Consider the following 14,153-nt stretch of genomic DNA (forward strand, 5'->3'; position numbering starts at 1 on the left):
AGGTGCGTCTTCTCCCACTGAGGCTAGAAATGGCAGTCCAGCTAGAAAAACATATCCAACACACAGGCAACAGCTTTTGGGATAGCTGCTGCTCCAGTTGTTCAGGACCCACATGAAGATCAAGCTGCACATCTGCCACATAAGTGCTAGTCTTGAAAAGATTTATCTAGAGGCTCAGTTCTCAAACAACTTTCATCAGCCTTAGAATACAATTCAACACTATACCACCTTAGGTATACTTGCAGAAGCCTAAATGTTCTCAGTGCAATAAACACTGTGTTTTCTGTCCAGTCTGTGGAGGTTGTTGCATAGATTTCTTGATGAACATGTCTGTAACTCTGAATTAAGTGTCAAACCATTGAAATAGGGTTTGAGAATCTCTAAACACTTCCAACACTCGCCCAGTAAAATCATAACTGTTCATATTTCCTCTTTGAGGTTTTACTGCAAATAAAAATACTTCTTTCTCATTCCCAAAAAAGCACCATGTAGCCATAATACTCACAAAATAGAAACATTGAATCATATAAACCACATTTATATTCTATAAACTTATATCCATCATCTCTAATTTTATTAATTTCTAAAAAGAAAGACTTTTGTATCCAATCCATAATAACCATGTAAAAATACAATATCAAGGTGATTTCACAGTGAACAATAAAAATGCATATTTCTTTATGTGGAACAGAGGTACAGAATTCTCAGAAACAAGGTAGATAATACTAAATAGGTGCTTGTGTGTTGAATAAGGACAATGATTTTAAAAATGCATCACTTAACAGAAGTATTCCTCTGGCCAATTCTTTTTATAACAGCTTATGCTTAATTTACAAATTTTAGCATCTTTTATCTTAATAAATATCTTTTTGAGTTACATCAAGCTCAAATGTGTAACTTTATGTTAATTGTAGACAAAAAATTACTTATTTATAACAAGTCAATACTTTGTTATAAATAAGTAATTTTTATCTGTACTTGGAAACATAGTATTACTTTTGAGGAAATGTCAATATTCTGAGGCATTTATCTTGCAACTGCTTTTTATTATCAAAATCTTTCTGTTAAGTTTAACATCCAGAATCAAAGAAAATGAACAAGTGTGTCTTAGTCACAGAAACAATGTAAATAATCACATTTATTATGAATAAGGTAGAGTATATGTTATAGATATCTAAAAATATTAACTCAAGTACAAATTCAATTTATTTTTATTTTTATATATGATTCTATAGAACTTTAATAACTAATTAATCTCTATGGAATTTCAAAATATCCCAATGTTTCAAAGTTTTTTATTTTTTTTTTTATAACAGAGTGTTTCTCTCATTTCTTGATTAGATGCTAATTTCAAAACTAACATTGTTTCAATTCAAACTTGGTAAAGTTTAAAAGTAAATTTAAGACTAATCATAAATAGAAAAATAGAAAGCAAAAGTTAAAACATATTTCTAGAGGCATTTTCTTACAAATTTGTATTATTTCATTAACAATCTGTAATTCATGAACAGCAGAATGAGTTTATGTCTTAAGTATTTAGATTTGTTTAACTCTCCCATTTTTGTGTGTTCTTTTTAGATACGAAATGTTGAAACCAATCAATGCTTAGATAACATGGGCCGCAAAGAAAATGAAAAAGTGGGTATATTCAACTGTCACGGCATGGGAGGTAACCAGGTATACAGCCTTTTGTTGTCAGCTTCTTCTTTGGGGGTGGGAAAGAATGAACACTGTTCAAACCATCCCTGTATGAATGCCAACAATGAAAGAACAAGTAGGCATCCAATAAACAATATATTATTCTTTTTTTAAAACTAATGCCTTCCTTTTATTTATTTTTAAATTTTAATTCAATATTTTATTTATTTACATTTCAGATGTTATGTCCTTTCCCCATTCCCCATCCCATTAATTTCTTACCCCATCCCTCTTCCTCGTCCCTTTTTACTTTTATACTGTTTAAATCAATGCAAGTATATGTGTCAGTTCTAGGTTGAGAGACTAGTAACACAATAAACAATGAACAAACAAGACAGTAAACCCAGATAGTCAAAGAACAATAAACAGAGTCCTATGATCAGTCCTATGATCACTATTTCTAAGGGCTTATCAAGATGACCAAAATATCTGCACCTACTTCCTTGTCCTAGCCCAAAGTCATTTTCATGCCTGAAGCCTTCTTCTTTTTTTTAGCTTAAGATGTAGATTCCTACTTGTAATTACTTCTTTGTTCTAGCCTAAGATTTAGATTTTTGCCTGAAATTGCTTCTTTGTTCCAGCCTGATGACAGATTCTTGCCTGAAACCCACTTTTTTTTTGTCCTTGGCCAATGTCATATTCCTGACAAGCAGCCTATTTTCTTGTCCTTGGCCAATGTCAGATTCCTGCCAGGCAGCTCCAAAGCTCTCCACATCTCCCCCTTTTTATTGCATAAACCAGACTTATCCTGTCTTAGGTCATTCTGACAAGAATACCTTCCTTACCTGTCATAGAATATGCATTATCAAAAGAAATGCACTTCTGTCTTAGGTTGGTAAGACTCTGTGCAGAATCTTACCCATCCTTGGCTTGCCAGGCTGTTAAATTAATTACTCTGTCTGGGGGTCCATTTTCAGTTTCAAGTCATGTACTTGGCTGCCAACATGTTGATGTAGTTAGAGACAAGCTTTAACACGATAAGCAGGAATAAAAAATTCTTATCTCATTGTCTGAACTATCTGAAGACAGCAATGTAATATTATATGAAAAGGCCAAAACTTAAAAATGAGACTACATTTAATAAGGACAGTCAGTATGTTATAACATTTCATTGTATTATGATGCATAAATGCCTATTCTTTGCTCTGCTATTAACTGGATAAGAAAATAATGTTTCTAGCAAGGAAATATCTTCCCAGGGGTGATTATTCTGTATTTGCTTTGTAAATTTATTTTTTATATGGCTTTCTAAGAGTTTTTGAATTTCAATAAATTTAATAAATTTTGAACTGTATGAGTCAGTATGAGCAGATAAAATTCAAGGGTGAGTTTTCTGAGTGGCAGTCCAATTAATTATCATAAATATACCAGAGCACAAAGAGGATTCTTATAATATTCTTGAGCTCTGAGAAGGTTCACTGGGAGGTACACCAAGAGTCCACTTGACTGTGAGTCACTGAACTGCAGCTGTAATACTCCATGGTCACTTTAGGAAACAGCATTTGGAATCACTGGAAACTGTAATGACAATGCAGAGTTTGAGAGAGCAGATAATCAGTAAGCAAGCTGTCTATAAGATCAGATAGGGACAGCAGCAGAAAGTTTCAAGTCAGTGGTAAATATTACAAATACTTATATTTATAGGAAGAGTAAATTGAGATTGCAATTCCTATTCTGTCCAGCTTGTATCAACATCCTGTACAGTGATGACACATTGACATTGGTTCTATAAATCAAGAACAAAATGAACCGAGTTGAATTTGGGATCATGTTTCATGAAGAGTGTTCATGATAGAGTGAGAAATGAGAAAAGAAATTTTCCCCCATTAAAAACAAAAGAAAATTATTAAAATTCGAATTAATACATTTAAAGTTTCAGTTCTAGTAAAAAGATATTCAAAATCATTTATAAATTATTTCATTTGAGCAAAAGAGTTATTGAAGATAATTAAAAAATTTAGGGGAAAATACCAGTTTTAAAACTACAAAAACTCCCATTATTCTACCATCTCTATAATATAACCTTAATGAGAACCACAGAGATATAATTTTTTCAGGACTCTTTAGTCTACAAATCAACTAATATAAACAACTAAATGTTTAATGTTTGATTATTTACAACATGAAGAAAAATATTTCATTGACTTTTTTTCTAAAGATACATGATTAACAATCTAACTAAGTGGGCATGTTGCACACAGAATGATCAGTTCATTCTTGCCCTCTGACATTATCTTGATGATTATTCATATGTATGATCTCATATATCTCCCTTTACTGTCTACAGTGAAAAAAGTTGCTATAAATAATCAATTGTGATCTGCCCTAAAAATCTACAGATGTTACTCTATAGACCAGGATGTTCATGTTCATGTTTTTAGGGATGTATACTTATGTCAATCTTTTTTTGTGTATATATATATATATAAATATAAGTGTAATTTACACACACACATATATGTATATATATATATATATATATTAACATTAAAAAGAAAAATAGATTGTAAATTTGAGAGAGAGCAAGGAGAGATATATGAGAAAGTTTGCCAGGAGGAAGAAGAAAGCCGAAATTATGTAATTATAATCTCAAAAATAATTTAAACATTTGAAAACCAAAATATCATTTAGAAGCTTATGCTGAAAATAAGAAAAAGATATCTTGCATCTTTTAGTATTGCTCAGTTAACACTAACTTCTTTATTCTAAAAAACTAAATAGTATAAAAAGTTAAACCATATATAATACTATTGTGATGATATTGCTTTGTTGAAACTCAGTATTTTCAAGATCTTTAATAGAGACTTGTTAAAATGATTAACTTCTTTACTTTAAGTACGTCTTTTAAGATTTTATTTTGAGTTACCTCTTTTGTATGTTTTATTCTTTTATGTTGCCCTTAGAACAATATCAATTTTTGTAGTTATCCATTTATTAATTTTTAGAAGTAGTCCAGAGCCCATAGAAATATTCACGCTTTCCATCCAACTACTACACAAAAGTTGTAACAAACCCACATATTTTTACTTCATACCTAGTTGTAGGGGTTTTGCTTATTGGTCTGCTTTTAAGAGGTCCCTTGTAGCCCAACTAGCCTTGGGTTTCTTATATTCCTGAGGATGGCATTGAAATCTTAATCCTCCAGACTATATCTTTTATGTTCTGGATTACAAGCTTGAACCACATGGCCAAGTTAACTCATCTGCATTATAAAACAAAATATTTGTTTCTTGATAAGCATGGTTGCTACAATTCTTTTCTTTAAAATTTTTGATATTTGAGCTTACTTTAAATTAATTTTAACTTAGCCTACAAAATAATGGGGTTTCCTAAGATGTTATTAATTATTTGCCTGTTAACTGTCATTCTTCATTCCCACTGCCCTCTTACAACCCTCTTCTACTCTGATGAGTCCCATTCCTCCTCCCAAAATATTCCTCTACTTTCATGTCTTTTATCTTTCACTCAAGTTTCCTGCTCCCTCTTTCCCTCTCCTTTTATAACTTTTTCCACCCTTAGTAGACACCATTCTATTTTTTGTCTTCTACCTCCATATATCTATAAGGTATGTCCACCTTGAACCACATATGAGAGAAAACCTTCAGTATTTGACTTTATGAGTTTGAATTATTCTGCTTCTCTGATGATCTTCAACACTATGCTTCTTCAAAAAACATAATTCCATCTTTATTACAGATAAGTAAAAATTCCATTGTACAAATGCATCACAATATTAATCTATTGGTGCTTCTATATCCTAGTTATTGTGAATAGTGCAGCAATAAACACTATCCCCATACTGACTCACCCACACATACACCACCAGTTCTCCCCATTCCCTTGGTGCTTCTCAGCCATCAGAGATTACTTTGTTGGAAATTATCTGTTTAGCTATATACCCCATTTTTAATTGGGTTGTTTGGTTTGTTAATTTCTAATTTTTGAGTTAGTTATATATTTTGTATATTATTCCTTTATCAGATTTAGTGTTGGTCAAGATCTTTACTCACTTTGTAGGCTGCTATTTTGTCCTACTGATGGTGTCCTTAGCCTTGCAAAAGCTTTTCAGTTCCATGAGCTCCCATTTATTAATTATTGATTGTAGTGTCTTAACTATTGGTATTCTTTTGAAAAATTTGTCTCTTGTGACAATGAGTTCTATGCAATTCTCCAACTACTCTTCTATTAGATTGAGATTGTCCAGATTTATGTTGATGTCTTTGATCCATTTGGACATGACTTTTGCTCAGGGTAATAGATAGACTCTATTTGCATGCTTCTATCGGACATGCAGAAATCGAGTTAGACCAGAACCATTTATTGAATGTTTTTATTTTCCTTTGGATAATTTTGGCTTTGTCAAACATTAAGTGTCCATAGATGTGTGGGTTTGTTTCTGTGTTTTTTATTCTTATCTAATGATGAACATGTTTGTTTCTTTGCCATGCAGTTTTTGTTACTATTACTTTGAGGTACAGCTTGAAATCATGAATGGTGATACCTCTAAAAAAGTCTTTTTACACTACAAAAAGTCTTTTGTACAGTATTGCTGTAGCTATCTTGGGTTTTTATGTTTGTTTGTTTATTTTTTAGTTTCCCATATAAAGGTAAAAATTGCTCTTTCAAGGTCTATAAATAAATGTGTTGTAATATTTATGGGAATTTTATGGACTCTGTAGATTACTTTTGGTAAAATGTCCATGTTTAATATGTTAATCCTATCAATCCAGAAACATGGGTTATCTTTCTGTCTTCTGATATCTTCCTCAATTTTTTTTCTTTAGTCACTTAAAGTTCTTGCCATACAACATGTTTACTTGCTTGGTTATAGTACATTAAAATATTTTATATTATTTGTGGCTGTATAATATAATATAATATAATATAATAATATCATATTATTTGTAAAGGCTGTTGTTTCTCTAATTTCTTTCTTACCCCATATATACTTTATTTAAAGGGGAACTACTTATTTACTTTAATTGATTTTGTGTCCAGCCACTTTGCTAAAGGGATTTATCATCTGTATGATTTCTCTCATGTAATTTCCAGGGACAATCGTGTAAACTATAAACTCATTTGTGAATATGATACTATGACTTCTTCTTTTATGATATTTATCCTCTTGATCAATTTTCATTGTCTTATTGCTCTAGCTAGAACTTCAAGCACATTTTGAATAGGAAGGGAAAGAGTAGGCAGCCTTGTTTGTCCCTGATTTAAGTGGAATTGTTTATTTTTTGTTTTTTTGTGTGGGTTTTTTGGGGTTTATTTGGATTTCATGTCTTTTTTTATTTTTAAAATATTTTTTATTGAATATTTTATTTACATTTCAGATGCTATCCCCTTTCTCCATTTACCCTCCCTAGAAAACCCCTATCACATCTCCCCTTTTCCTTTTGCTTTTATACAATTTATTTAATGTTAATGAAAGGCTTTATAAGTTTGGTAATGCTCAATAACAAGATGCCCATACAATCAGAAATGTAACCCAATACCAAACCTAGATATATCAACTATCTTTGACTGGCAGAGACACGCGAACATCTGCCTCCATGTTCCCTCCCCTTCCATGGCTCATCATCTAGCTTCTCCTCTCCTCTCCTTACTCCTCCCACCTTAGCTCCTCCTACATATCACCATTCCTGATAAAATAAAACCTTTCTCTCAAAGTACAATTAGAGCATAATTATACCAATTTGTACCAATGAGGTACAAGATAGACCTAATACCCAGTCCATCATTTTGTTGACTAACCAGAACCTCTGTCATCTCTCCTAACTAAAACACTTAGCTCTGAACTTGGCATTTTTCTTGGCTTTAGAATGAATGTCAGCTGAAAACCATTCTTTCAAATCTTTTCTCTCAAAGTAAAAGGCTGGGATTGGCTGTGAGATTATAAGTTTTCAACCCCATCAGATATCCTGAATGACTGAGTTAACTGAAATTATGGGAAGCACAAAGCATAGCTTCTAAAACTTGGCCAATTTATAGAGACCGCTAAACACCTGGACAGTCCCTATAATATAAAATATTGGAGCATCCAATCTTCAGCCTTCTGGCCCAGGATCATCTGACAGACCTAGTGATGCAGAATTATTAAGAGCTGATTACTGTCTTGGCAGATATAATCAGTCATCTATTCCACCTTTTCTGTGTCTTTTTCTAGACAGTAATTTGTCTGTAGGTGAAAATAGGCAATTCTTGCCTAGTGGCTATCTCACCACAACTGGAGTAACTCCAAAGATGCTCAATTTCTTCTTAGAATCCAAGACAGGAAGGTGTCAGGAGCAGACAGGTCTCTAATCAAAATGAACATTAATACAGAAATGTTTGTAATGTCAATTCTGTGGACTTCTGATGTTTTAAAAACCAACTATCCATGTAAGGCAATCTGGACTGTTGTTTGTTAACGCCTCTCAGCTATTTCTAAATAAAATATAGAAAACACCCTAACAATAAACTTAGAGCCATGAATTTGCTATAGGCCCTTAACTCACAGGCTAACTATCTCAAATCAGTTAGAAAGGTTAAAGAAGGATTGGGTCTAAGTTTTGTATTCCTAAATGTGTTATGTAAGCACAATGCCTATGAGTGTAACAATATTAATTTCACTTTTATATTAACCTCATACCAATTAAAACCTTAAATTTGAAATCAAAGTAAATTTTGTACCATTTAAGAAATTATAACTTCATCTTAATAACAATTATACATATTTCTACCAATAGGTTATGGCTATGCAATAAATCCTAGCTAATCCTCCATGTTCCAACAAAATCACTACTTTCCCTGGAAAGACAGCCCAAATATTAACCACCTCAGTCCCCAAGCCCAGGGAATAGGGGCGCTGACTCTTCATTAACTTCTTCAAGCTGATTATGGGCATTGAGATATTACAAGAGGGGCAATGGGAAGAGTAAATTGATAACCTCCTGACACTGTGTCTTCACTGCATCCAGCTGGAATTCCAGGACATCAGAGGTTTGAGCAGGTCTGCTCAGCTTGCTTGATGAGTAGATAAACCAAGGCTTTTTATTCTGCAATATACAATTCTCAAAACAAATTTTAGTAACACGATAATTTTTTGTTTGAATTCTGTAATCTAGTCTTCTGGTGGCCTTCCTCTGTCATGTCTAATGCATGTAATAATGGGAGTTTCTATGAGGGTATACTCCCATTATCCTCCTATTCCCGCCTCTCTGCTCTTGAATTCCCCAACACTAGGGAATCCAAACTTTTAGGCACCAAGGCTGTCCACTTCCACTGATGCCTAACTTTTTACCCCATAACCCCTCCTCCAATTACTATGAGTGTGTGTTTTTAATATCCTCCCATTCCCACCTCCCTCTCGAAATTCCAGAACACTAGGGAATCCAAACTTTCAGGCACCAAGGCCATCCACTTCCACTGATGCCTGGCAAGGCCACCCTCAACTACCTATACAGGTAGAGCCATGAGTCTCTCCCTTTGTGTTCTCAGGCTGGAGATTTTTAGAATGACTTGTTCCAGCTTGTTTCTTAGGACTATTTGCTTGAAAAATTATTTTCCAGCCTTTTACTCTAAGGTAAAATCTATCTTTGTCACTGAGGTGTGTTTCCTGTATGCAGCAAAATTCTGGGTCCTGTTTATGTATCCAGTCAATTAGCCTATGCCTTTTAATTGGGGGATTGAGTCCACTGATGTTAAGAGATATTAAGGAACACTGATTTTTGCTTCCTGTTATTTTTGTTAGTAGAGGTAGAGTTATCTTTGTGTGGCTATCTTCTTTTGGATTTTTTGGAAGATGATTACTTTCTTGATCTTTCTAGGGTATAATTTCCCTCCTTGTATTGGAGCTTTCCAGCTATTATTCTTTGTAATGCTGGGTTTGTGGAAAGATATTATGTAAATTTGGTTTTGTCATGGAATAGCTTGGTTAGTCTATCTATGATAATTGAGAGTTTTGCTGGGTATAGTAGCCTGGACTAGCATTTGTGTTCTCTTAAGGTCTGTATGACATTTGTCCAGCATCTTCTAGCTTTTATAGTATCTGGAGAGAAGTCTGGTGTAATTCTGATCTGTCTGCCTTTATATGTTACTTGGCCTTTTTCCCTTAGTGCATTTAATATTCTTTCTTTGTTTTGTGCACTTGGTGTTTTGATTATTATGTGACAGGAGGTATTTCTTTTCTCGTCTAGTCTATTTGGCGTTCTATAGGCTTCTTCTATGTTTATGGGGATCTCATTCATTAGATTATGGAAGTTTTCTTCTATAATTTTGTTGAAGATATTTATTGGCCCTTTAATCTTCACTCTCATTTATACCTATTACCCTTAGGTTTGGTCTTCTCATTGAGGCCTGGATTTCCTGGGTATTTTGTGTTAAGAACTTTTTGCATTTTGCATTTTCTTTGACAGTTGTGTCAATATTTTCTATGGTATCTTCTGTACCTGAAATCCTGTCTTCTAGCTTTTGTATTCTGTTGGTGATGCTTGCATCTATGACTCCTGGGTTCTTTCCTAGGTTTTTTTATCTTCAGGGTACCCTTCCTTTGTGATTTCTTGATTGTTTCTACTTCCATTTTTATGTCCTGGATGGTTTTGTTAATAATAATTAACAAAATTACTAATTTTGTTAATAATAATTTTGTGGATGTGAACACACCTGTTTGGTTGTGTTCTCTTTTAATTCTTTAAGGGATTTTTGTGCTTCCTCTTTAAGGACTTCTACCTGTTTACCTGTGTTCTCCTCAAATTCTTTGAGTATGTTATTTATGTCCTTCTTAAAGTCCTCTATCATCATCATTAGAAGTGATTTTAAATCTAAATCTTACTTTCCTAGTGATATGGGGAATCCAGGACTTTCTTGTGTGGGTGAACTAGGTTCTAATGATGCCAAGTATCCTGTGTTGCTGATGCTTATGTTTTTGTGCTTGCCTTTCACCATCTGAATCTCCTTAGTGCTACCTGCCATGTCTCTGACTAGAGCCTGTCTTTCCTATTATCTAGGTTGTATCAGAACTGTGTGGGGTGGGTATTACTACTGGGGATAGAGCTGGGGCTCAAGATCTGCTCAGTGCTCAGGCACACAAGAAGGAAACAGTGTTCTAGGCCAGGAGTGACTTCCTGGGTCCTAGTGGGTTCCCAGTTTCTTCCTGTTTGGGGCCCGTTTTGGTTACTCCTTACCTAAGATACTGCCCAGGTTAGAGCTCCTGGGAGACCCACTTCCTCAGAATTCTGTGAGACTGGGGGCAGAACTGCTGCCCGGAATCTGCTCTGGCTTTCACATCTTAATCAGGGTTATCTGAAGAGAAGTCAGGACAGGAACTGAAGCCATGGAAGAACACTTCTCACTCTCCAATTGGAATTGTTTTAAATTTCTCTCCATTTAATATGATGTTAGCTGTTGGCTTTCTGTACCTTGCCTTTGTTGTATTTAGGTATGTGTCTTGTATTTCTCATCTCTCCAAGACTTTTAACATAAAGGGGTATTAGAATTGTCAAAGTATTTTTCAGCTTCTAATGAGATGATTATGCAATCTGTTTTCTTTTATTTGCTTTATATGGTGGATTACTTTGATGGATTTTTCTATATCATCCATGCATTATTGGAGTCCCTACTTGATCATGTTGGATGATGGTTTTTTATCTGTTCTTGGATTCAATTTGTGAGTATTTTACCGAGATTTTTTGCATCAATGTTTGTTAAAGAAGTTGGTTTGTAATTCTCTTTCTTCCTTAAGTCTTTGTTTGGTTTAGGTATCAGGATGACTGTTGTCTGATAGAATGAGATTTTTCTCTTTCTATTTTATGAAATACTTTGAAGGATATTGGTATTTTTTTCTCCCTTGAAAATCTGATAGAATTCTACACTAAAACCATCTTGTTCTGGGCTTTCTTTTAGTTGGGGAACTTTCAATGAATGCTTCTATTTCCTTAGAGATAACAGGACAATTTATATATTTTACTTGATATTGGCTTAACTTTGGTAAGTTGTTTCTATATCTAGAAAATCATCCATTTCATTTAGATTTTTGAATTTTGTGGAGTACAGGTTTTGTAGCAAGAACTAATGGTTCATTAAATTTCTTTAGTGGCTGTTGTTATGTCTTCCATCCATTTCTGATTTTGTTACTGTCTTTCTGAGTTTTGTTTCATTTGTCTAAGGGTTTGTCTACATTTTTGATTTTCTCAAGGAACAGGTTTTCTGTTTTTTTTTCTTTGTATTGTTCTCTTTGTTTCCAATTTATTGATTTTAGTCCCAAGTTTGATTATTCCTTGCTGTCTACTGTTCTTGGGTGTCTTTGCTTCTCTTTTCATTCTAGAACTTTTGAGTGTGCTTCACAGTGGGAGTATGAGATCTTTCTAATTTCTTTATAAAGGCACTTAATTCTCAGAATTTATTCCTCCTAGCTAATTTCTCTTAACACTGATTTAATTGTGTCCCAATGTTAATGTTTGGGTATGCTGTGCCTTCATTTTCATTGAATTCTAGGAAATTGAATTTCTTACTTTATTTTCCCTGCCCAGTTATCATTTAATAAAGAATTGTTCAGTTTCCATGGGTTTGTAGGTTTTCTATTGTTTCTATTTTTGTTGAAGCACAGATTTAATTCATGGTAGCTTGATAGATAAAATAAGATATTTCAGTTTTCTTGTATCTGTTAATACTTTTTTAGTTATAGAGTGTATGATCAATTTTGGAGAAGGTTCCTTGAAATGCTGAGATGTATTCTTATGTGTTGTAAGTTAAAGCTTTATAGATATCTTTTAGGTCCATTTGATTTACTACTTCTCTTTGTTTAATTGTTTCTCCTTTTAGTTTCTGTCTCCATGACCTATCCACTAGTTAGAGAGGGGTGTTTAGTCTACCACTATTAATGTGTGGAGCGTTATGTATTGTTTAAGCTTTAACAGTGTTTTTGTTTTGTTTTGTTTTTATGAATGTGGGTGTCCTTACATTTGAGGAAATAAATTTGCATTTGAGGAAATAAATTTGCATTTATTTTCAGAATTAAAATATCATCTTTGTGGGGTATGAAGTATCCTTTGTGAAATATGAAAGTTTTCCATCTCTTTTGATTAATTTTGGTTGAATGTCTACTTTATTAGATATTAAAATGGCTACTCTAGCTTGTTTCTTCGGCCAGTTTGCTTGGAAACTTTTTTCTAGCCTGTTACCCTGAGATAATGTCTATCTTTGTTTATGAGGTGTTTTTCTTGTACCCAACAGGATGATGAATCCTGTTTTGCTTCATCCTGCTAGTGTGTATATCTTTATTGGGAATTTGGTGGTGGTACTGTTTGTATGTGTGTGTGTTTGTGTGTATTTGTGTGTACTTAAGAGTGTCCTTCCTTTACTGTTTTTTTATGTTGTTTTGCTTTGGATTTTTAGTTTTTTGTTTGTTTGTTTTATTTTGTTATGTTTTGATGATGTTATTTTCTGTATTTTCTTTTATCTCAGAGTTTTTCTTCAAATATTTTTAAGGGCTGGAGTTCTGGATAAATGTTATTCAAATTTGTGAATAGGCATCTCTTTCTTTAGGTTGGAATATTTTCTTCTATGATTTTGTTGAAATTATTTTCTAGTCCTTAGAGTAAGGACCTTTGTCTATTCCTACTATTTTTAAGTAAGGGTTTTTCATAATAACACAGTTTTCCTGGATGTTTTGTGTCAGAAATTTTTTAGATGTAACAAGTTTTTTGACTGATATAGCAATTTCTTCCATCGTATCTTTTATGTCTGAGATTCTCTCTTCTGTCTCTTATATTTTCTTGGTGGTGCTTGTGTCTTTTGTCTTGTTTTCTTTCTTAGGTTTTCCATCTTTAGTTTTCTCTCAGGTTGTGTTTTCATTATTGTTTATATTTCTATTTTCAGGACTTGATCAGTTTTATTCATTGGCTTTGCTCATTTAATCATATTTTTCTATACTTCTTTAAGGGATCTATTTTCTCTTTAAAGACTTCCACCTATTTAATTTCATTTTTTTGTTTCTTTGAGGAGGTTATTCATTTTTTTCTTCAAAGATATCTATCATATTTATAAGGATAGATATATGGCTGTTTTCCTGTACTTTGGTTTTATTAGGACATACTGGGCTTGTAGTAGTAGGATAGTTTTGCTCTGATGGTGCCATGTTGCTCTGGCTCTCATTCATGTTCTTAAGGTTGCCTTTTGCATTTTGTTGCTCCATGGATGTTCCTGGTATCACAGGTATTGTGTTGGTAGACCTAATCTGGATGTATGATGTGCAGCAGGCCTCCTCTGAGAAGCTTTGGTCTAGATGTTTTTGGTATAATAGCCAAGAAGCTTTCCAGAGCAGGTGGGCATATCTTGGGGGATAGACAAAAACATGGGGAGGAAGGCATCTAACCTAGATGTTCCTAATTAGGTAGGCCTGATGGAGGCCAGATGAGCAGTGGCCAAAATAGATAGCCAATTTTTAAAATCCCATTTTTTAACCAAGTTAAGGA

At 33.5% G+C, this 14,153-nt stretch overlaps 1 protein-coding gene across 5 annotated transcripts in view; it reads left to right on the forward strand.

Moving 5' to 3' along the window:
* The window catches only part of Galnt13 (polypeptide N-acetylgalactosaminyltransferase 13), a 592,950-nt gene that overhangs the window by 539,062 nt on the left and 39,735 nt on the right, over nt 1-14,153 (forward strand). For all 5 annotated transcript variants that reach the window (XM_034495197.2, XM_034495196.2, XM_076928753.1 and 2 more), the window contains exon 10: nt 1,579-1,677. In XM_034495197.2, the coding sequence (XP_034351088.1) occupies nt 1,579-1,677 (99 nt within the window). The remainder of the gene's footprint in view (nt 1-1,578; nt 1,678-14,153) is intronic.

This window comes from Arvicanthis niloticus, chromosome 2 (genome assembly GCF_011762505.2).
Source record: "Arvicanthis niloticus isolate mArvNil1 chromosome 2, mArvNil1.pat.X, whole genome shotgun sequence".
In the NCBI taxonomy this organism is placed as follows: domain Eukaryota; kingdom Metazoa; phylum Chordata; class Mammalia; order Rodentia; family Muridae; genus Arvicanthis; species Arvicanthis niloticus.